Source organism: Patagioenas fasciata, chromosome 11, assembly GCF_037038585.1.
Source record: "Patagioenas fasciata isolate bPatFas1 chromosome 11, bPatFas1.hap1, whole genome shotgun sequence".
In the NCBI taxonomy this organism is placed as follows: Eukaryota; Metazoa; Chordata; class Aves; order Columbiformes; family Columbidae; genus Patagioenas; species Patagioenas fasciata.
This window is the reverse complement of record NC_092530.1, coordinates 19,154,978-19,177,187: the sequence shown is the minus strand read 5'-3', so window position 1 is coordinate 19,177,187 and position 22,210 is coordinate 19,154,978. Positions and strand designations below refer to the sequence as shown.

The 22,210-nt window shown below is 54.7% G+C and overlaps 1 protein-coding gene across 5 annotated transcripts in view; it reads left to right on the top strand.

The window, feature by feature from the left end:
* Positions 1-22,210, top strand: part of NLGN3 (neuroligin 3) — a 39,850-nt gene that overhangs the window by 7,310 nt on the left and 10,330 nt on the right. Inside the window, exons 2-4 of one of the 5 annotated variants that reach the window (XM_065846193.2) lie at positions 11,941-12,686; positions 13,790-13,849; positions 20,266-20,325. The exons of 1 other annotated variant lie outside the window; for it this stretch is intronic. In XM_065846193.2, the coding sequence (XP_065702265.1) occupies positions 12,209-12,686; positions 13,790-13,849; positions 20,266-20,325 (598 nt within the window). In that variant the 5' untranslated portion in view covers positions 11,941-12,208. Of the gene's footprint in view, positions 1-11,940; positions 12,687-13,021; positions 13,040-13,789; positions 13,850-20,265; positions 20,326-22,210 lie in introns of those variants that run through there. 3 more of the 5 variants (XM_065846194.2, XM_071813524.1, XM_065846195.2) reach the window with 3 other exon arrangements.

The following is a 22,210-nucleotide window of genomic DNA, read 5'->3' as shown; positions in this document are numbered from 1 at the left end:
GCAGGGTGGGGCGAGGGGGAAGACAGATGTGAAGGGGGAGGGTGGCTTCTCCAGCACCTGTGTCTTATTCTGGAGCATGCAAGTGTGAAATTCAATTTATAGATAAGCCATAGCTGGTGAGGAACACAGGCCACGGTGTCTGCTGGAGCCAGGCAGTGTCTGGGAGCAGCGTGGCCAGCATGCACAGCATGTCCTGCCTGCCAGCTCTTGCGGAGGCTGACGTCACCTCGGAGGAGCTGAGGCTGCTGCAGGACGTGGCTGCTTGACGCTGTGTCATGTTGGCTCTGGGTGTGCAGCCCCAGCTGCCGGCAGGAGCCCTGCTGAGAGGTGCTGCCCTGGGGCTGGTCTCCCCTGCCCTGCAGAGGCAAGGGGTGAGCGAGAGGGACCTGGTGCTCTCTGCCACCAGCAAACTGGGAGGACAGACAGGTATCGTGAACAAACAAGTCCGTGGTGCTTCCAGCAGTGATGGCATTTTCCCACCTCCACATTTGGATCTTCCCTTCCTGACATTTCCATTGAGTACTGCTTGCTGGTGGGAGCAGAGGGAACGGGTGTTATAGCATTAGCAAATGCAGCTTGCACTGGTCCATGCCCTGTTCTCCGTGTGCATTGCTGCCAGTGGTCACAGCTCCCCTTCTCCTGCCCCACTCCAGAGCTTTCTGGGTGTCCCACCTCTGAGTGCTTTGCAGAGAGCAGCCCTCTGCTGCAGATGAGGAGACCAGTGCTGTGAGGAGGAGATCATGGTCACCCATGCCAGCCATGGCAGAGCTGGGACTGAGTAGTGCCCTGGTCCTCAGTGGTGGCTGCTGCCAGTGCTGGCTGTGTCCCCAGGCAAGCCACAGTGTCATGGAGCAGTGGGTAACTGCTGATGCTGTCACGCCTGGAAGGGGCACCAGCATGGTGATGCCAGGATGATCAGTCTGTTTGGGTGTTCCTTGCTGGCCAGAGAAAGCACTGCTCCCCTGACCCTGGCTTGATTCTTGCAATATGGTCAGAAAATCCTGTCTGATCTCTGATCAGAGCCACTGACACACACAGCTCTGCAGCTTGTGCTGGCCAAGTGTGCTCGGTCACTCATCTCTCTGAGTAGGGTAATGGGCTGGGATTCAGGCAGAGCATCTCTCTGGCGCAGAATGGGACCTGCAGCTCTCCCAGCTGTGGGAAGCCAGGGGACATGGTGTGGCACAGTCCTACATCCCAGGCTCTGGGCATGTGAGTCTGCCTGGAACCTGTCTGGTGTTTCACCTGTTAGTAAGGACTACAGTGACAACATGGAAGTGGTGTGGATGGTGGAGGTGATTCTAGCTCAAACATCTCCTGGAGCAGCTTTCCTGAGCATTGCCACCAAGGTCTCTGCAATGAGGAAACAATTTGGTGCTGGACTGCAATGCTTGGGCTTTCTAGCCCCGTGAGGGAGTATGCCTGGCCCTGCTGCCTGCTCTGTGACCCTGGAGGGGTGTTTTTGTCAGGATGGCCCCCACACCTGCTTGCACAGGGATTTGCTGTCTCCATAGAGCCACCCTGCTCCACAGACTTGCTGGCTGGGTTGGTGTCCCATGGTACCAGGGAGGGCGGCAATGGGTGGTGCAGGAAGGTGGTGTATCTACACTGCCAGATAACTTGTGACCTTATCTCTGCACAGGAAAGGTGACTGATTATGTCATGTTTCAGCTTCTGTGGAAAAGGTAGTTACTGCTTGTCTCTGACTATTTTCCTCATCTTTGTTCTTTGCCCTGGGTTTCATTACCTTTAGCCAGGATCACCTTCATGATCTGACTTACAATTCTGCCCCACAAAACTTTGCTCAAATGAAGAAGAGCAGTGAGCAGTGATGTCAGGCAGAAACTGATGGTTGAGGCAAGTGCCAGTAAAGGAAAAAAAACCTTTATCAGCTCTGCCACTGAAACCACAATTTCTTATAGCCATGGTCTGGATTACAGCCTGTGATTATGTGGCTTTGGCTTCCTGCATTAAGTCAGTAAAAATGAAACATTGACAACTTATTTTGGGTGTAGCTTTTCCCATTCAGAGCACTCTTGGGTTTTGTTATGCACCCTCTCTAGTTGTATTTACAGGAAGTCTTTGTGTTTTAAGCTGCACACAGCTTCTCTCTGCCCAACACACCTCCTTACACTTTCAAAGCCTCTCCTAGGCCGTGCTAGCCCATGGAATGCATTGGCTGTGCACATCATCAGCTTGCCTGTAGCCACTGGTGCATTCTCAGCTTTCCTTGGAGCATGCGTGAGACATCTTGACCTGTTATTAGCACAAGTGGTGGCTCAGGTAGGAGCAAATTGCCCATGGCCCAGTTGGTTGGAGACCGTCAATGTCCTTTGCATGACTGGGTGCCCAGAAAGAAGCTTGAGAGACTGGGATATGAGAGTGTTTTGGGGAAGGACATTCAATCAGCACATGGGTTTCATATTTGCTGCTTAATTTGGGGCATTTCAGAAATGGGGGTGTCATTGCATCAAGCCAGTTTCTTTGAGTCACTGAAGTCTCTTTATTAAATTTCAAACCTGCTTTTGCTAACATAAGAAATATGAATGTGTTAGAGTTTTGGAAGCTTGTTGCTTTGAAAAGAGCCTTGTGCTTTTGTAATTGGTCCCTAATATGGTTCAGACATAATGATCCATATTAACTTAAAAACTGGGGCCTCTACTCGTTGTAGTAGTTTCCAAGGTGGTTGCTTGAGAGAGGACATAGGAGCCATTACTCTGGCAGATGTGAGGGGGATGGTGATGAGCAGCTGGGATAATGTCAATGCGTGGCTTGCCAAAGCTGGAGAAGGAAGTGAGGGGAACGCTGCTTGTGCAGACAGCTTTTGCTTTGCTGGGTGAGATTTTCACTTCAGTCACTAGCTGCAGAGTGTTGATCTCAGATTTGTGAGTGAGATTATATTGCCTTAAAGTAGGTGCCTGGTGCTTGTTTGTGATGTGTTGGAGAGCGAGCAAGTTGTCTTGGCATGAACTTTGTGCTGGTGCCAAGGGCTTGCAGAAAGCAGATTGTCTGTCAGTTTGCTCCTGTATAGATGTCTGGAAATTCCAGGGTTCTGTGGATGCATTTCTGCATTGTCAGTCACCTGCCCACACAAAGTGAGCACTGGAGTAATCATTCTATTTAATTATGAAGTGCTGTTTCCTCTAGAATCGAACAGAATACTGAAGTTGGAAGGGACCTGCAGTGATCACCTAGTCCAACTGCCTGAGCAATTCAGAGCTGGCCAAAAGTTAAAGCATGTTAAGGGCATTGTCCAAATGCCTCTCAAACACTGATGGGCTTAGGCAACTGACCACCTCTCTAGGAACCCTGTTCCAGTGTTTAGCCACCGTCTCTATAAAGAAATGCCACCTAATGTCCAGTCTAAACCTCCTTTGGTGCAGCTTTGAGCCATTCTCCTGCATGCTATCACTGGATACCAGGTAGAAGAGATAAGCACCTCTCTCTCCACGTCCCCTTCTCAGGAAGCCCTAGAGAGCAACGAGGTTGCCCCTCATCCAGCACAGGCGATGCAGCGTTTGCACAGCAGGTATCCTGGCACAAACGGCTCGTCGGAGCCCGAGAGAGACCAAACGCTTTACCTGCAAATACTCTGTGCCTTTTAAACGATCTGTGCTGCAGGTCTGTGCTGTGGCTCTGCTCGGAGAACCACGACTCGTTCTCCCGCCGCAGGAGGGGCCGGCGGGCGCGGCAGGAGCGGTGCGGTGCTGAACGGACAGCTCCCGGCCGGCCCGCGCGGCTGGGGCCGACCTGCGGACCCGGACCGACCTGCGGACACGGACAGCCCTGCGGACACGGACAGACCTACGGGCAGGGACAGACCTGCGGACACGGTCCGACCTGCGGACACGGACAGACCTGCGGACACGGACAGACCTACGAGCAGAGACAGACCTGCGGACACGGACAGACCTGCGGACACGGACAGACCTGCGGACACGGACAGGTCTGCGAACACGGACAGACCTACGGGCAGGGACAGACCTGCGGACACGGTCCGACCTGCGGACACGGACAGACCTGCGGACACGGACAGACCTACGAGCAGAGACAGACCTGCGGACACGGACAGACCTGCGGACACGGACAGACCTGCGGACACGGACAGGCCTGCGAACACGGACAGACCTACGGGCAGGGACAGACCTATGGGCAGGGACAGACCTGCGGGCAGGGACAGACCTACGGACACGGACAGACCTGCGAGCAGGGACAGACTGAGCAGCACTGCCTCCTCACACAACCTTCAGGGAACAGCACAAAGCACCCCCCCATGGTGGTGGGTCTGTCAGACCAGACCAGGCACACTCAGAATCGGACAGGGCAATGCCACATGCAACTGTTGCAGCGTGTCGTGTATGAGGTGACCCAGTCCCAGGGGCTTCTGGTGTCTCCTTCAGGGCTCTTTGATTTTCCAGGCTGGGTCAGGCTCTCTTCCTTTGCTGCCAGTTGTTCTGACTGGGGAGCAGGTGCATGTATATCTGTGCCAAGGCCAGGGCACTGCGTTTGCTGTTTAGACAGTGGTTCTCATTAACCTCTGCTCCTGCAGAGAAACATTTGTAAATTGAAACTGTGCAAGCAGCAAGGTGAGGGAGAGAAAACTTGCTGCCATTTCTTCATGCTGAGATCAGGGAAGCCGTAACATGAGATAATCCAGATTATTTCTATCCAGAATGTGGTACTAAACGGCCTACTTCCAGCAGCTATCCCTGAGCCACGTGGAAACCCAGCAGCCCATCAAGAGGCTGCTGCCACTGTCCCCTTCACAGCCAGGGATCTGTCCCAGCAGAGCCTCTTGCTCAGACAGCAGCTGCTGACTGTGCCACGTGGCCTTGCCTCAGCTTTCCACCAGACTCCTGGGAAGCATGTGGGAAAGTCAGTCAAAATTTAGACCAGCTCAAGGTGAGCATGTAGCCTACTCCAAAAGAGCTCAGGCTTTCAAGCACAGTTGTCCTTGGGTCCTCTATAGAAGCCACTCTCTGCTTGCATCAGCAGTATTGGGTGCTGACCCCAACACCGTCCCTGCTGCAGTGCTCACTGGCTGTCCTTCAGTGGCATCAACAGTCTCAGCTCAGTGACACTGAGAATCCCCTTGCATTTTTGGAGCTTTTGATGCTAAATAGGAGTTGGAAATGAACCAGGCTATCTCACCTGCTGGGTAGTGTGCCTTCTGGAGCCAGACATCTAACTGTGCTGGAATTCAACACCAAAAATGTCTGGAAAGACTGACGTGCGAGCAAGGGAAAGGTCTGCTTTGCCCCTGATGTCCTTCCCAAGACAGGCTTGGCACCTTCATGACAGACTTGTTAAAGACCACAGAGCAAATAGGAACAGGCCATATTGCAGCAGGAGGCCATTAGCACCACAGCAGAAGTGGCACTTGAAATTGTCTGTTTCTAGGGATTTGGGGTAACATTCTTCTGTTCTGAATGGGAGCTCTCGAGGATCTTGGCATGTGTCTGGGAGTTATCAAAGAGCTTCTGTCCCACATATGTTCTTGCAGCACTAAGGAACTTAACTGACACTCCTCATGCATTCTCTCATTCTCTCCCCAGGGCAAAGGATGTGCAGTGGAGTGTCTTGTAGGCTTCTGACGTTCAGCTTGCTTTAAATGTTGGTGGTGCTCTGGGAAGAAGTTAGGAAAGTCAAGTCACAGGGACATATCTTGCAGTTGAAGCAAATGAGGGTGAGGTTTTTGACTGTTTTTCCTTCCATCCCATCACAGTGACAGTGGTGCCTAGATATCAGAGGTGCTGCAGATGTGCTTCTAGGAGGAGAATGAGATGTGGGACAAGAGGCTCTGGGGGAGATCTCTGCATACTAAGGAACACATATGATGAGCTCCATGGTGCTTGGCAGTCTCCTAACGTCCCCTAAATGTTCTACCCTGTCAGAGATTCCTAAACGCTGAAGGGTTCTTGGCCAAGGTGGCTGTAGTTTACCCACATGGTGACAAATGCTGAATGACTGAGGACAGGGACAGAGCTGCCAGCCAGGGTGATGAGAAGTGTAGGAGACTGGGCTGTAGGGGTTGCTAAGAAGTTGTTTGGTCCATCCGTCTGCCATGTAGCATCTTTTGCAGGTATGCATGGGACACTTTAACTTTTCCTGGTGTACATTTGACCTTCCATTCTTAACAAGAATGTGTCTCCTACATAGCGTGAAGTTCAGTCAGACTGTTCTGACATTTTTTGCAGTGACCTTTACATGTTATAAAACTGCATCCTCTGACTTGTCTTTTCGAGAGACCCACTCTTCCAGACTTTTGCCTAAGGCTTTTTGGTGGTCTTGCTGGTCTCCTGTGGCCTCTCTCAGTTGGTCCAAATCTTCTGAGGAAGGAACAATTTCTTTAGAGGAGAACAGTATAATTACTTGATGTGCCCTCTGTGAGCTCAAAGGAGAGCGGAGTAATTACTTCACATATCTTTATAAGCTGCCCTTTCACGCATCCTACTGTACTTGCCTTCTTTTTTTTGTGGCAATGACATGCTGGCTCGCATTCCATTTGTACTCCTCTGTAGCCTTTATGACCTTTCTGGCAGAAACGCTGCTGTCTTTTCTTCCATAGTCTGTTTGTGCAATTTTTTACCTCCCAATGACTTACAGCCCTGCCCATCAATTCTCAGCCTTTTCCCCAGTCTGTCAGGAGCATGTCAAATTCCTGTCCTGGCTTCCAAAGCACTGGGTGTCATGTGCACATTTTAAAACATACTCTGTACTGTCATTCAGGTCATTCATGGACAAGCAGAGCAGTAGCCACAGTAGAGAAGACCTTTCTGAAACCCTCCTTGTCTCCTTTCAGTGTAACTGCGAGCCACTGGTAACCATCTATTACTATGCAGCAGCTCTGTGATGAACCTACATCCTGGGAATTGCCTGCACCATGCTGTGGGACTGGGAAACATCTCCCTGTGGCACTGATGGGTAACCTAGGGTGGGTCAGAAAGACCCACTGGACACAATCCATAGCACATAACCACCAACTTTACTTGGTAGTATTATCTTCAAGCATTGACTCAGGCCACAAGCATCAGAGGGTGTGAGCCAAGACCTGCTGGTAGGGGGTTGCTCTTCAGGAGCTGCCAGGACACAAGCATGTCAGTCCAGTTGTGCTGCAGCTTCAGTGCTCCCCAGGGTTTCCTATGGGGTTTCTGCAGCATCACAGGACAGGTGAGAGGGGAGCGTGGGTTGATGAGAGCCAGGGTTGCTGCCTGGCAGAGGGGAGCAGCTGGTAGGGTGGGCAGCACATCTGGCAGGTACTGCCGCCTCAGAGATGAGCATCAGCCTGATGTCCCAGAGCACAGGCTGGTGGAAAGATTTGGAGCTTGCTTGCCCTGAGGAAGAGGAGGCAGAGGCTTCTCATGCTGCTTGCTGAGTGCATGTCTATGCTGGGGTGCATGGGCTGACCGCAGCTACCTCTCACTGTGGTACAACAAGGTCAGATGGTGAGCCCAGCTGCATAAGGCAGAGTGGCTGGAGGGTGCAATGGGACATCCCAACCACTTGCTGTTGGGGAGGAGATCATCCATCTGTGCCGACTGGGCAGTGTGGGCAGTCTGTCCTGGCTCTGGAACATGCAGGACATAGAGCCACAGCATCAATGTGATGAGCTTGGAGTTGGGTCAGCCTGAGTGCTCAGGGGCAGGAGGTTGGACCCCGATGAAGGGCAGGCTGTCTGCTCGCATCTCCTCGGCCACCTGCCAAGGAAGGTGTGGATCCGGCTTGTCTGGCTGGTGTTGAGACGCCTGACTGTGCATCTGCGAGGGAGGCTTCCAGAGGATCCCGCCCACCCAGGTTTCCATGGAGAGTGTCTCCGTGCTGAGGAGGGAGCCGTCTGGCAGACAGTGCAGCCATGGAAATACCGATAGAGGGTTTTGTTTTCCAAAGCACATGAATAACATCCCTAACAGCTAGCAGCCTCGCTTCCTCTGCTCACCCCACCAGCGGTCTGGCAGAGCGACCTGGGATGCCCGCAGTGTCTTTATCCTGCCGGCTCCTTGCTGTGCACTCATCTGAGCATCCCCAGTTTGGCTGTATCTGCCCAGCCCGGACTGGTTTCCCTTCCAGTTGGCAGGCACGGCTCCTCCTGGCGCAGGGCTGCAGGGAGGCAGCAGCCGTCTTCGCTGGGAGATGTGTTTGGCCTCACTGCTGGAAGGAAGAACAGGAGCACTGTAGGCGGCAAAACTGGGGAAGTTTTGCTCCCACTTCCCGTGGGATGCGAGAGGAACCGCTTCCCTGAACGAAATGTCCTTTCTCAGATCTCCTGGTTATTTTGCATGCTTTGAAAGATCCAGGGGAAGCTTAAGAGCTGTTGAGGCTGCAAGCAGCAATGCAAGGTGCATGCAACAGCCCCCAGTGAAGGGAGCTGAGCTCAGTTTTTCATGAGAGTCTGTTAATATTAAATTAAGTCTAAATTCCCATTCTAAATGTTATGTTGACATGAAATTACAGCAGAAAGCACAGAGCACAGAACAGCAATATGAGGGTATAAGATGTGTTATGAGGGTATTGTAATAATCTCAAATAAGGCATTTGAAACCCAGGGAATTCCAGATTTAGGGCTTGCATCATTTTTGGGGTTTGTAATTGAAAAAACAATCCAAACATAGGAAGGCTTAGGAGCATGTTGCTGAGATTGTTTGGGTGCCTTTATTCTGTGCTGTGGGGACATGGGCAGATGGAGGGAAAAAGTCTTTAAAAAATTATGGAACCAAATGTGGAATTACAAATATTAAAATACCATTACCTGGATTTGAGTGTTAAGGCACCATGTCTCTCCAGGGTAAACTTAGGACTGCTGGGTCTTGACTGTGCATCTCCATATCTGGACATATTTTGCTGTCGCTCACATAACTCACCTCTGTGCCTGATGCTTCGTAAAACTCATAACTGGAGACAGTTGCAAGTCCTATAGCATCATTTTAAGTTAAGGATGTGTACTTAGAACTTTAATTCTATATTAGCTTATGTTTTTTGTCTTCAGACTTCCATGGTTTTTAAAAGCTATTAAAAGAATCATGGATGAGGATTAAACAAAAACCCAAAGGAATATCATCGTAACATAATTCTGAGGAGCTGTAGCAAGAAGCTGATTTTTGGCTGGGTTTTATAAAAAGAGATTCCTCATTGTGCCTGAACAGACTGGTTACCTGGATGTGCTGCTGCTTCAAGGATGCAAAGTGGATGGCAAATTCAGCCCTAATTTTTCAGTGACTGGTGTGTGCAGCCCAGATGAGCAACTATGGGCTGTGGAGAAGCAATGCCCAGTGCCATGAAATCTCTTGGCTGGAGGAGCTGGTGGAGCAGCAATGCCCATGACAGCATGTGGCCACAGACCTGAGGAAGCTCTCAGGTCAGGAAATCGGCTGGTAAGCCACTGCTGGCAAGGCTGTGGTGTTCCAGCAGAGAGAAGATGATGATGGATTGATTGAAATGTCTCTGTGGGGAGTTGTGGGCACTGTCATAAAGACTGGAAGCTGCCTGTAGCTTCTAGTCATACAAATTAGATATGACAGTCATTAATAATTTGGCTTTATCCTAACCCATAGTACCTGAAGTTCCCTGAGCAGCAGGTTTGCACTGGGCAGTTTGCCTTCCAGCAGTGTCAGGCAGAGTGGTGGGTCTCAAGCACCTTTGAGATCCCACTTGGAAATGCAGCTTTGTGGGGGTCCTGGGCTGTTATTGCACCCCTGGGATGTCACTTCTAGGCAAAGGTCAGTTCTCTGCTAAAGGAGGAGTATTAGATAAATGGTGGTTTTCTTCTGGAGCTGAAGACAGAGTGGGGCAGCCAAGGCACCGCAATACAGGGTCAGCTCCAGTGTTGGTGGGGCAGAGCCTGGGGTCTCTATGTGCTTCAGCTGTATTTCTGTCCCTTGATACACCTCGTGTTTCTTAGGCTTTGGCAGCTGTTTGGGGGATAACACAGCAGTGTTGTACTCACACCAGGTGTGTTTCTGTCACTTCTTGGTGGGGCAGGAGGAGGTGAGAGGGAACAATGCGCAGAGGTGATGTGGGTTAGGGGTAGAGCGGGATCAGCCGGGTTGTGACAGCTGAGCCCTCAGGTTATCCCTGTGCTGTGGATGGGGCAGTACATCTGACTGCTTCTCCCCGTCATTTGTACCACCCCTGTCTGGCAATACCCATGGTGCCTCTATGGGCTCTGAAAAGGCGCCTGCATGGCCAGCCCTGCGAGGCCTTGCTGCTCAGGCAAGCTGGCTGCAGTAACATGATTTTCTGGGCTGAGTGTTTCTTATTATACCTGTCATACACTGATTTCTGAGCCTGCTGTGTTCCCTGGGCATATCAGGAGGGCAGACACAGCACGAGCTCATTTCCTTAATGACCAGCAGTGAGTTGCCTGCACATGTGCAGTGCAGATTTGAAACGCCCTCCATGGTTGTTCTTTTTTTTTTTTCCTGCGGATTTTCCGTGTTGGATGAGGTGTTCTCCATTCGTGGAGTCCCTGCCCAGCTGAGCCTTCACCAGAGCCGTGTACTCCCATCTGCGTACAGCCCTTATTTTGTGCTCCAATAATTCCAAGGCAGCTCTACTCCCCTCTGAGCTTGGAAGAGATTAACGGGTGGGCATGTAAGGATGCTCTGGGGAAAAATGGAGGTGCCCCGTCACTGCTGCCATCTCTCCCAGGGTAAGATATGTGGCTTAGACAGGATGAGCATCCTCTGACCTGTCACCAAGCAGTGCCTTTTAGTGGAGACTGGGCTGCAAAGCCACCTGCCGAGGTGTGGAGCCGGCCTCTGTCTGATGCTGCTCTTGCCCAGCCAGGATGTGGGTGAGCACCGGGTGAGCACCGGGTGAGCACAGCCTCTGCGACTCCCCTTGCCCAGATCCCCCAGGAGCAGCGATGCTGGGGAAAGATGCAGAGGGGGGGCACTTACATAAGCCCTGAATGCGGCAGGCGGTGCGGGGAGGTGAAGGGCAGAGCACTGAAAATCCAGACAGCCTCCAGCAAGGGCTCCCTGGCGGAGGAGCTCTGCTCGCTGCCATACATCCGCAGGTCCCCATCTGCAGCCACTGCTTCCCCTACTGCCTGCAGCTCCTTTCCTTGCGGACCCCATAGGGGCTGCCACATTTGCTTCTCCCCTGCTGACAGCCTGTGGGATATGGGAGCAGAGCTCTGTGCCCTGGGGCTTGCTCAGGTGGCCGGGAGGCAGCCAGGGCAGGGAGGGGATGGCAGGTGCCAGCACAGGGGGACACTGCCCTGGATCACTCTGGCTGTTCCATCCTCCTGTCCAGCACCCGGGTTGTGCCAGGGGTCTCGCTGCTTTGGCCAGCAGCACGTGGAGGGAGAAAGCATGTGGGTGGGTGAGATGGGTGTCTGGGCAGGACAGGTGGGTCTAATTTGGTGGTGTATGAGGTGGTGCAGTGGTACCCAGGTACACGAGCGATGCTGGGATGGAGCCAAGGCGAGGAGCACAGGCTGCACCGTGTAGAAGCACAAACAGCGACGGCTCAGCCAGGAGGGAGAGGTGCCAGAGAGCTCTTGTGCCGGGGCTGTGCTGGGCAGCGGTGGTGCACAACAGGTTCTTGTGGGGAGGGACAGTGCCAGGAAAGTGGCAGTGTCCTGCTGGTCTTGGCACCCATAATCTGCTGCTGATACCCTCCTGCAGCATGGAACAAGTGCACTGTGCTGCCACACAGGGTGGCTGTGGGGCTCAGCTGGGCAGGACGGGGGCAGGGTTGGCGCCCAAGCACTGGGGACAGGCTCTGCAGGCATGGACAGATGCTGTCTGTGTGTCTGCATGTACTCTACTTGTGCTGTCCGTGCTTGTCTACTCCCAGAACCACCTGCCTGGGCAGTGGCAGAGCCAACGAGCACCCATGGGTGGGGGGTCAGACCAGTGATCCCAGCTTCTTCTGCACTGCAGCTTTTTGACTCTTCCCAGAGCAAGTCTGCTGCTAATTCCCTCCATCTCTCCACAGTATCAGCAGTCCTCTCCGGGCCAGGCCATTGGCAGGCAGGCAGCAGCGGGCAGCTGGCAGGCTGTGAGGAGCGGTGTCCCATCTCCCTGCGTCCCTGCTCACAGATAACCCAGGAGAAGGTGTGGGTGGGCTGTGCCCTCCTGACTCCCAGCTCTCCTGCCTCCATCTGTTCCCGGTGGGCAAATTGGAGGCTTGGCGTGATGGTGATGCTCTGAGCCCTCGCCCCAGGAGCTTCAGGCCTGGATGTTGGTGGTGCTCCTCCCGGACGATGTGGCTGATACTCTGGAGAAGCCCTCTTTTGCCCCCTGTTCTCCAAGTGCCTGAACTGGTGGCCGGCTGGGACCTGCGTCTCACCCTCTGGGTCTTGAGCTTCGCCTTGGCGGTTGTGCGGATGGAGGGCCAGGTCTACTCTCCAACTGTCAACACACACTATGGGAAGTTACGGGGCGTGCGTGTGCCACTGCCCAGCGAGATCCTGGGGCCCGTGGACCAGTACCTCGGGGTGCCTTACGCTGCACCCCCCATCGGGGAGAAGAGGTTCATGCCCCCTGAGCCGCCACCATCCTGGTCGGGCATCAGGAACGCTACCCACTTCTCACCGGTCTGCCCCCAGAACATCCACAACGCCGTTCCCGAGATCATGCTGCCCATCTGGTTTACCTCCAATTTGGATATTGTGGCCACATACATCCAGGACCCCAACGAGGACTGTCTGTACCTCAACATCTACATCCCCACGGAGGATGGTGAGTCGCTGCCGGGGTGCCCGCAGGAGGGCGGGGGGGGCCTCTCTGCCCCTCCCCAGCAGTGGTTGGTCTCACCTGGGTGTTGTGTTTGAAGCATGTGGTTGTGGACCCTGCAGCATGCTGTCTGTTTGTGGAAAGCTTTCTCTGGCCACGCAGCTCGCCCTCTTGACCTCAGCTGCCATCTCTGTCTCCTGTGCTCCTGCTCTTCCACGCCTCCCGGTCCCTGTTCCCCCTCCACCTCCATGGCATCGTCACGGGTTCCTCTCTTGTGTTGCTAAATCTGAATCCGACTCTTTGACTGCAGATCCACAGAGCGACAAGCTGGTTTGTGCTCCCCAGGCGCCGAGTGCCAGGTTCTGTCTTGAGTTGGTTCGGGTTCGTCCTTCCTCCCCCCTTCCCACCCTCCCCAGGTCCATGCGCTAGTTGTGGGTGTGGGCTGCAGCTGCGGCTGGGAGGAACACTCTCTGCCTCTCCCTGGGGAGATGCTCCATCAAGGAAGGGTCCATAGAGCCCTTTTCCAGGCTCTGATACGGATGGGAGGTTGGGGGCACCGGCAAGCACATCGCTTGGCTGCTCCGCCGTCCGCCAGCGGGACAGCGGCAGAGAGATGAGCCTGGAGTGCTGGGGACCCACGGGGCATGGTCCCATTGGGGTGAGGCTGGGCAGCGCTGGGTGCCTCCTAGTCTAACCTTTTCCTTTCTAGGGGATCCCACCTGAACTGTAAGTAGAGGGCAGAGGAGGCAGCGCCTGCCTGCACGCCTGCCCCAGCCTCATCGCAACGGGAGCCCCCAGGGATTTTGAGTGGGCTGGAAGGGACCCACAGTGGGTCTGCTGTGCACGGCACAGCAGCCTGGCGGGCTGGTGCCTTCTTCTGGGCCATCTGACTCCACTCCTCTGCCCCTGGGGCCCTTGGCCACAGGATGCATTGTGCCTTCCTTCCTGCCCAGCATGGCTGGCCCAGAGTTTTCCTCCCACGGCGACGCTCCCTCCCCACCTCCCGCGGTCCCAGGGGTGGCGGGAGGGTGGCAGCGTGGTTGTGATTGCATGCCCACTCCCGCCAGTGGAGCCTCCTGTTATTTTGTAGTCTTTTATTCATTTTACAGTAAAACGGATTTCCAAGGAATGCACCCGAAAGCCCAACAAGAAAATATGTAGGAAAGGAGGTATGTAGCAAGCCGACCGGCAGAGAGGCACAGAGAGGAAAGAGAGAGAGAGTGAGAGAGTGAGAGGGTGCCTGACTGGCCCTCAGCCCACGGCGTGCTCCTCCGGCACCTCTCTGTGCTGCCACCCAGACCGTGGGCCCTGTGAACAGCCCGCTCTGCCACCCCCATTTCCCGCTCGGAGGAGCCCCACTGATACTCTGGCCACCTCTGTTCCCTGGAGACAGGGAGACAGGACCAGTGCCAGCTGGGAGCGCAGGTCTGGGGTCAGGTCAGAGGAGGATGCTCACATTGCTCCAGGCCTTTCAGAATAACTTCTCCTGGTCTAAGCCCACGGTCCCACCTTTATCCCGCTGGCACTGGCAGCCTCCCAGCCCCCAGGTTTGAGGGGGAACCTCTGATGGCAGGTAGCACTTAAATGCACCCATCCGCTAGATGTGCATCACCCGTTGGGGGTGTATGGACCTGTACAGGGAAGCATCTGTGTGATGGGAAACTGCAGCTCATTCCAGGCTGAGCTTTTCCCCTATTGCATCTCTTGTCATTTTGGATCCAAAGCTCCTCAGTTAAAAGCATAAAACCTTCCCTGGCCATGTAAAGGCTGCCATGTTCTGCCCCAGCCTGCAGTCCGGTGAAGGCAGCTCCCCATTTCTCACACCCCCATGCCTCTGCCAGCGAGGATCTGCTCTCCACCTCCTGGCATGGCAGCATCCTCTCTGAGCCCCAACCACGCTGTGGGTGGCTGAGCACCTCCAGCTCAGACACGTCTTGGCTTTGCCTTGCCTCCACTCACAGGGCTGTGCGGGGCTCATCCTGCTGCAGTTCGGGGCAAGGAGGGCAGCTCAGTCCCCCCTTACCTCGAAGTGATCCTGTGTTCCCAGACAACCCCAGTGGCACGGGCCGGGGAGCGCAGACATGCAAATGGGAGCTGCTCAGCCCCTTGTCAGACACAATGCTTCCCCCATCTCACCGCATGACCCCCTTGCAGACAGGGAGAGCCTGGGTCACTCTCTGCATCCTAAAGTTGGCTGTGCAGGCGGTCGGGCAGCCAAGCTCTTCTGAAAGGCTCCATGCAAGGCAGGGGTGTCTGGTGGGCAGGGGCTGCTGTCCTGGGCATCCCTCAGAACAGTGGGGTCCCTGCCACCGTGCCTCCACCTCCCTGCACCCTGGGGTCAGCGGGGCCAGCACAGCTGGGCTTGGAGGTTTGGGGACCACTTTCCTTCCAGCCATTTTCCCTCCAGTTCTGTTGTTGGGTTTCTTTGCTTTGCTTTTTCCTGTTGCTGTCCTGGCTATTCACACGCCATCTCTCTGAGTGCCAAGGCTGCCCCTGAAAGGGCTGGTGCATTAGGGAGTCTCCGCACGCTGCCTCCGGAGCCAGCTGTGCCAGCAATCGCCAGCCACTTCAAAGCGCTTCCTCTCCTGGCCCTCCCACTGCTACCGGGCTTGGGGACCCTCGCTGCCCCCAGCCCTACAGCGGGGGCTGGGGACGCAGGGGCCAGGTTATGGCTGGAGAAGGGGGACAACGTAAGACATGCAGAAACACCCTGTCTGCACTGGTGTCCTGGTTTTTCCCTCCCCGCTGGCTCTGCGCACAGGCACCCATTTGTGGTTGCCTCTGGTCACATCCTGAGGAGCTGGTGGGTTTTTTCTGCCTTTGCTGGGCTCTGCTGACTCATGGGCCAGTGAATCCCCAGTGCCAGCCATTTGGGCATCCAGACACAACATGGTCGGAATTAAAGCACCCAGGCACTGGTGCTGCCCTTTGGCTCCGGCCACAGCTCCGGTGGCCATTGGCTCGAATTAAGTGAGTCACTTGTGATAAGACAGAGAGGCTTGTCCACCCCGTGTTTTGTTTCCTGGATTAGTAATTCCTGGGGTGAGGATAATATACCTGCAGTGTTGATTTCCTTGGGCTGTGTCTCATTTGTTCTGGCTTGTTCTGGAATATTCTTTGATTATTATTTCTAAGGTCACATATGAGTGGCAAATAAGTGCTCCTTTAGCAGGACAGGCAGCTCTGCAGTATTTTGGTGATTCAAAATGCCTCAGCTCCTACCTTACTGGAGTTTTCACAGTTTCTGCCACCCCTAAGCTTGGTATATTTCATAGCAGCCAAAGGACTGGGAATTTATCAGAATTTATCTCTGGGACAGAAAAACAGTTGCTCACAACATGCCAGTCTCCTCCATACACATTGGTCCCTTCTCTGGGAGCAAGGCAGGGCAGCGGTGCTTTGAGAATAATTAGCCGTGCGTGGAGCCAGGGGAGCTGACAGCACCGGGGCTCAGCTGAGGCTCAGGTTTTGCTGTGACAATAGCACTGACCACCCAAAGAGCACGTACATACACGGTGCAGTGCTCTGCACTTTGCTTTGTGCTACCAGTGCCTCTGGTCTGTGCTTGGCTGCGGTGGGTGCCAGGATGCTTTCCCCATCTCTTCACCACCAGACTGGACAAGCCTTGCTGCAGAGCACGAAGAGGCGGATGTCATTTTTGGAGGGGAAAAATGTGACTGCCCTGCACATAGCAGCCCTCCTCATTTTTTACTAACGACTGCCCTAATCCCTCTGGCTGGGGCTGTGCAGAGTCTGTGATGCTGCAGATATAAACATGCCAGTCCAGCATCTTGCTGTGCTGTGCCAGAGTGGCTGGAGCTCCCAGCAGCTCCTGGGCTCAGGATGCACTTCGGTTGCTCTGCAGGAAAAGCATTGTGGCTTCTCCACCAGTCTCCAACAAGTGAACTTGTCCAAGTACCAGCTGAGGCTTCTCTACAGCTGCACAGCTTCTGCAGTTCTCTTGCTGGAAGGTTCTCAGTAGCCTCCTGTGAAGGCTGCTGCTTTGCAGAGCTGGCTGGGGGCAGACACTACCCTGGCGCTCACTTCTGCTCCAGGGAGCGATTTGCAAAGGTGAGGGTAAGTGTTTGTGCTGGCGGAGGCAGCAGAGCATGAGAAAATGCAGTGTTTTTATGGAATCTGCTCAAGGATGGAGATAACTCCTGCATCACGCAAGGACAGGGAGAGGCAGGGCAGCACCAAGGTGCGCTGCAGTCTTGGAGCAAGGGCTAATGGCTGGAGGGGCCAGGGGAGCTGCTCGTGTCCGTGGGGTTGTGCGACAGCAGGTTCAGTGGCTGTCATCAGTCTCAGTCCCATTCCTTGTCACTCCTGGAGAAGCACCTGAGCCAGTGTGGCCACCAGCATGTGTGCTTCTGGGTGCACGTGGCCATTAGACACGGTGGCAGCGCTGCTGCAGGCTCCTGCTTCCTGCAGCACTGCGGCTGCTGTGTGGGAGCATGTGCCCCGGGGAGCCTGCACCGAGGAGGAGGTGCTGGGGCTGCCCGCAGCCACCCTGAGCAAACATTTGGGTTTGGAAAGGTGTCAGCTTCGGCTCCAGCTCCTCTCTTAGCCACACCACGCTGAGCGCAAAGGCTCTGATGACTGAGGCTACTCGCCTTTATCTCTGTTTGCGCTGGTGTCAATGCTGTTGGCATGGTTTACTTAAGACAGGATAAATCTGGCGTGGATGCCCCTGTCTCAGGGAAAGTGATTGTATTCTTTACTGAACTTGAGCTTAAATCTTCCTAGAGCCTTCAGATAAGAGCATATGCATCCTTCCTATCGGCCTGAACAATGTCACTTCACAGTCAGCTTAAAGTGAAGCAGCACAACAGGCATTCACACTGGGTTAGTGGAGGGAGGTTTTGATGGGTAAGGAGAATAAGAGCCACGAACACTTTGGTTTTTCCAGCTGTGAATCCACAAGCTTAAACTCATCCCTGTGAGAGTAGGTGCTGTGGAGCTCTGTGTGGTGGCTTTTGCCAGTGTGGAGGGAGATCTCCTGGGATGGGCATCCTTGAACATGGCAATAACCAGTGGAGGGAAATAATGGAGCACAGTGCAAGGGATGGGTGAGGGAAGTGAGGCTGTGGTTGCTCTCATGAGCTGTTGGGCATCAGTGGGTCATCATGAAGGTGAACAATGTAATGAGAGGCAAAAGATCTGCTTGGCTGCAGCACCCTATGTTCGCTGTAACCCCAGCCACCCCGGCACCTTCCTGCTGATGGGGAAGGCTCGTGCTTTGCATCTGCCACACACACATGCCACTGCGGTTCCCCTTCCCCCTGGTCTGCTTTACTGCTCTCCTGCTTTGCTTAGCTACCCAGTGCTGCTTTCTACCGTCCCATCTGGGGTGCATGTAGTTCAGGTTCCTTTAGGCTCATCCCAGCCATATCTAAGCTCCACAGCAGTGGTCTCCAGCTGGATCCCTCCCCACTCAGCCAGGACAGATGCTCAGGTCACAGGGATTTTGCCCACTGCCCTCTCTTACAGCCTGACAGCTCCTCATAGCCAGTTCCTCCATCCCTGCCTGCATGGAGACCTTTTTCCCCTGAAGGAGACCAGGCTGGAGGGCTGCAGCCCAACTGGTCCTTGGGCTTTAACAGCACCAGGGACTTTGGCAGTGGAAAGGGATGTCTGACTGCCTGTGATCAGCTTCCCAGCTCTGAAGCACAGTGCGGATGAAGGTTTGCTGCCTGTGGTCTTCATTAGAGAAAAATCCCTATCCCTGAGCAGTACCAAGGAGGTTGGCGCATAGCACCGGTTAGCAAATATTGCATGAGTGCTTTGTCATTTAAGTGCTTTCTGGGCTTGCAGCTCTTCCTAATGAAGACACAGTAGGTCAAGCTCACAGCCTCTTGCAAACAGGCGAAGCAGCTGCACGTGCCCAGCTGAGCGTGCAGCCGGCGGGTGGGCTGGGGAGGGAGCGCACGGGAAGGATGCAGCCGGAAAGGGGGATGCTGGAGCTGGGGTGCTAGGGCAAGAGGTGACAGGGATGGGGGTGGCACTGGGTGAAAACAGGAGAAAGATGTGAGGAGCTCAGCGGATGGCTGGGTGGTGAAGAAGGAGGTGAGGAGGCAGGGCTGGGGCTCAGAGGGGGTAGGTCAGGAGGTTAATTCTGAGTCAGACAAAATCAGGACAGCTCTGGAGACATCCCTGCAGTGGGCAGGAGCAGCTCCACCTCAACTTTTCCTGGTAGTGTGTCTCACATGGTCTTAAACACCTCCACAGCCCACGTCCTCCAGTGCTTTCCTGCCCTTTCTGCCCAAAGGTTTTCTTCTTGTCCAGCTTCAACCTGCCTTGTGCAGCTTGGAAGCTGCCCTGTGCTGTGCACAGGGGAGAGGGAGTTGTTCTTCCACCTCACCACTTCGCAGTGGACTTTCATGTGTTGGGATGCTGCTGTAGTTCCTGTCACCGCTGTGCTTCCAGGATTTGCATGACGCAGCCTTCTCCAAAATTTTCTTGCCTGCTGGATTTTCCAGATTTCTGGTCATTATTCCTCCAGTCTTTGTCCGGCAGGTCATGGCTGCTGAAGGTGTTTTGCAAGCCTCTTGTCCCCATGGAGCTGCCCCATCGCCATTTCAGACCTCTCACTTCCCCTTCACAATTTCCTTTTGAATTCCAATCTTGTCCCGTTCCATCTCTGTTATCCAATCCCAGTGTCACCTGTGTAATCCCACTCCCAGAATGACAGTGAGGACAATGCCCTGATTTTATCTTCCTGGCCAGTTCCGTGCTCACCTTGTCATAGTTTCATCCAGCCTCTCTCTTGTGGGAGCCTTGCTGGAGGCTGTGCTGTGGTGGTGATGGGCTGATATTTTCAGGGTATATATTTTCTGCCTTGATCAGGGCAGGCTGGTTGGTGCCTTTGCAATCCTTGGTGAACCGTGCAACTAGTCTTTTTAAAAGGGAGTTGGTACAGGATGGAGCAGAGCAGGGAAGCACCCGTCACGATGGCTCCCTGCAGTGTGCCCTGGTGGTCTTGTGCTGTGGCACTGGTGGTTTGCAGCACAGCCATGCCAGGCACAGCAATGGGCCATGCAAGGTGTGACAGGTAGGACACCCACTGGTGGTTGGTGACCACCCAGGGCAACCCTTCACGTGGGCTCTGCTGGTGGCAGGGGACAGTTGTGCCCGGTGGCAGCAGAGCTGGGAGCAGGGGTTCTGCCTGCACCAGGGCAGTAGGAAAGGGACCTGTGCCCCGGCACAGGGAGCTGAGGGTGCGCAAGCAGGTGAGTGCCAGGCTGGGATGCAGGAGGATCGGTGAGTGCTTGGAGAGGCTGATGCTCCCCAGACCCACTCTCCTCTTCCCTGCTGCCCCGGCGCTCCCCGGAGAGGATGTGGAAGGGGTCCAGGCAAAGCGGCATCCTGGCGTAGCTCCCAGGGCAGCCCTGCCCGCGCCACCCTGGCTCTGGGAGAGGTGCAGTGTGAGTAGCCAGCAGTGCTGTGGGGCGCAGGCCTAGCCCCACCGTCTCTGCTGTCATGCTATTTTTGAATTCTCTTTTGTTTTTTTTTGTTTTGTTTTTTGTTTTGTTTTTATTTCCTTTTGTTTTCCTTTTTGTTCTGTCTCCTCGTGTTTGGTCCCTAGGAGCCAGCGCTAAGAAACAGGGCGAGGACTTAGCGGATAATGACGGGGATGAAGATGAAGGTATTTCTGTGCTCGAGGCTGCCACTGCATGACACGCAAAGCAACTCCGTTTGCCCGCCATCCGCTGCCATCCCCAGGGAGCCCTGTGTGTGTCCGTCTGCCGTGCCAGGCAGCTGCGCGGGGCGGGGGGCAGGCTGGCCGGCTGTGCAGGGCGCCCAGGTCTTTCCCCTCCTTGGGACGGGATGGGGAAGCTCGTGGGGTTTTTTCGCTTTAGGAGAAGTTTGCTCCTGCTCTGCTTGAGCAAGAGCAGGGAGGAAGCATGGCAGCTTGGGAGGAGAGGAGCCCTTGGGCACCTTGGCCCATTTCACCCTGAACCTGGTCACATTCCACCTCCAGCCTCATCTCTCTGGAGTCGGTGACATGTAGCTGGGAACCAGCGACCTCCCCCTCCACCCTTCTGGGTTCTTTTGTGGGCACCACTGTAGGACGGCCATGACAGCAGCTTGGTACCCTTGTCACCCGCAGGGTACCTGGCCATGTGCAGGAGACCCAAGGTCCACTCAAACATGTTTTCTGTTAACTTCTGTCCACCCAACATGAACAAGGTCTTGCTTGCAACCAGAGCATCAGCACCAGCTGAGACAGAGCAAGCGGGCTTTCAAGCAGATGTGATTCTAGATGTACGCCAGGGCTAAGCAAGCTGCAGAATAAGCCGCTTTTAGTAAAACGGGGTTGTTCATCTGCAGGGTATGGAGTTGTTGTGTTTGGCTGCAGGGATGTGAAGAGGAGGCAAGAGGAAGGGTCGGCCAGGGTGCAGCCCTAACGTGCCAAGGACAGTAAAACCTCATGGTGTGCAGGAGTCCCAGGGCAGCTCAAGCATGGCCTGGCAGATGGCGTTTAGGATCTGGGAAACAGATGAAAATTTTTTTCCTTGGCAGTACCAGAACCCTGTTGTATTCTCCCACTAACCTATGTTTCAGGATTTCTTGTACCAGGGCATAAACTGGCATTCAGCCTAAGTGACTTGACTGTGCTAAAGCCCCACACACTAAAATGTGCTGCAGCGATTAGAAGCCATTCATTCCCTGGTACGTCTCCATGCATTGCCGCCATTCTGCTGTGAGGATGTCCCTTTGTGTGTCGGTGGGAGCGTGTGGCAGGGAGGAGAGGACACAGGCGCAGGCACAGATGCTCCTGCCCTTCACATTGCAAGCAGGTGGCCCTGGGAAGTGTTGTCCTGCCAGAGGGGACAGCCTCTGCTGCACAGGCAATATCTGTCCCGGAGGAGCCACGAGTGCATTTTCCTCCGCAGGTCTGTGCTTTTGCCTGGCTGCATCCTGGCAATAGGAAAAGAGCTGGCAGATGTTTTGCCTACCCTCATTCTCCTGGAGGGAAGAGGTTTTCTATAAGGAAGGGAGGTCACCCTTAGCCATGCTGCAGGCCACAGCTGGAGGTGGGGATGGCCAGAGGTACCTGTCAGCCTGCCCCACAGCCCACTGCGATGGGCCAGCTGCAGGGAGGAGTGGACATAGGCAGGGGTTAGGTGAGTGGGAAGGAAGCCTGTTCAGCCTGCCTGGGCATCCCTGTTGAGTTGGTGTGTGTGTGGCCTGGGAGTCCTAGCCCTGCAGGGACCACAGCAGGGCCGGGCTGCCAGGATGGTGCAATGCTGCGGGGAGGAGGCAGGCAGGGAGCAGCAGGTGGCCTGGGCATCTGAGGCCGAGCAGGCCCAGCAGAGGATGCCAGCCTGCCCAAGCAAGGTGCTGAGTGCAAGTGAGCACAAGGGAAGGCAAAGTCCATCGGTGCTGGCTTGCCAGCCCAGGAGAGGGCTGGGCACTGCAGGCATGTGGGACCTGGCACCAGCTCCATGACGGGTACCACTACCTCCTCTGTGTAATGTGGGTGAGATGTACCAGAAGCCAAGCACGGGTGTTCCTTCACAGGTTCA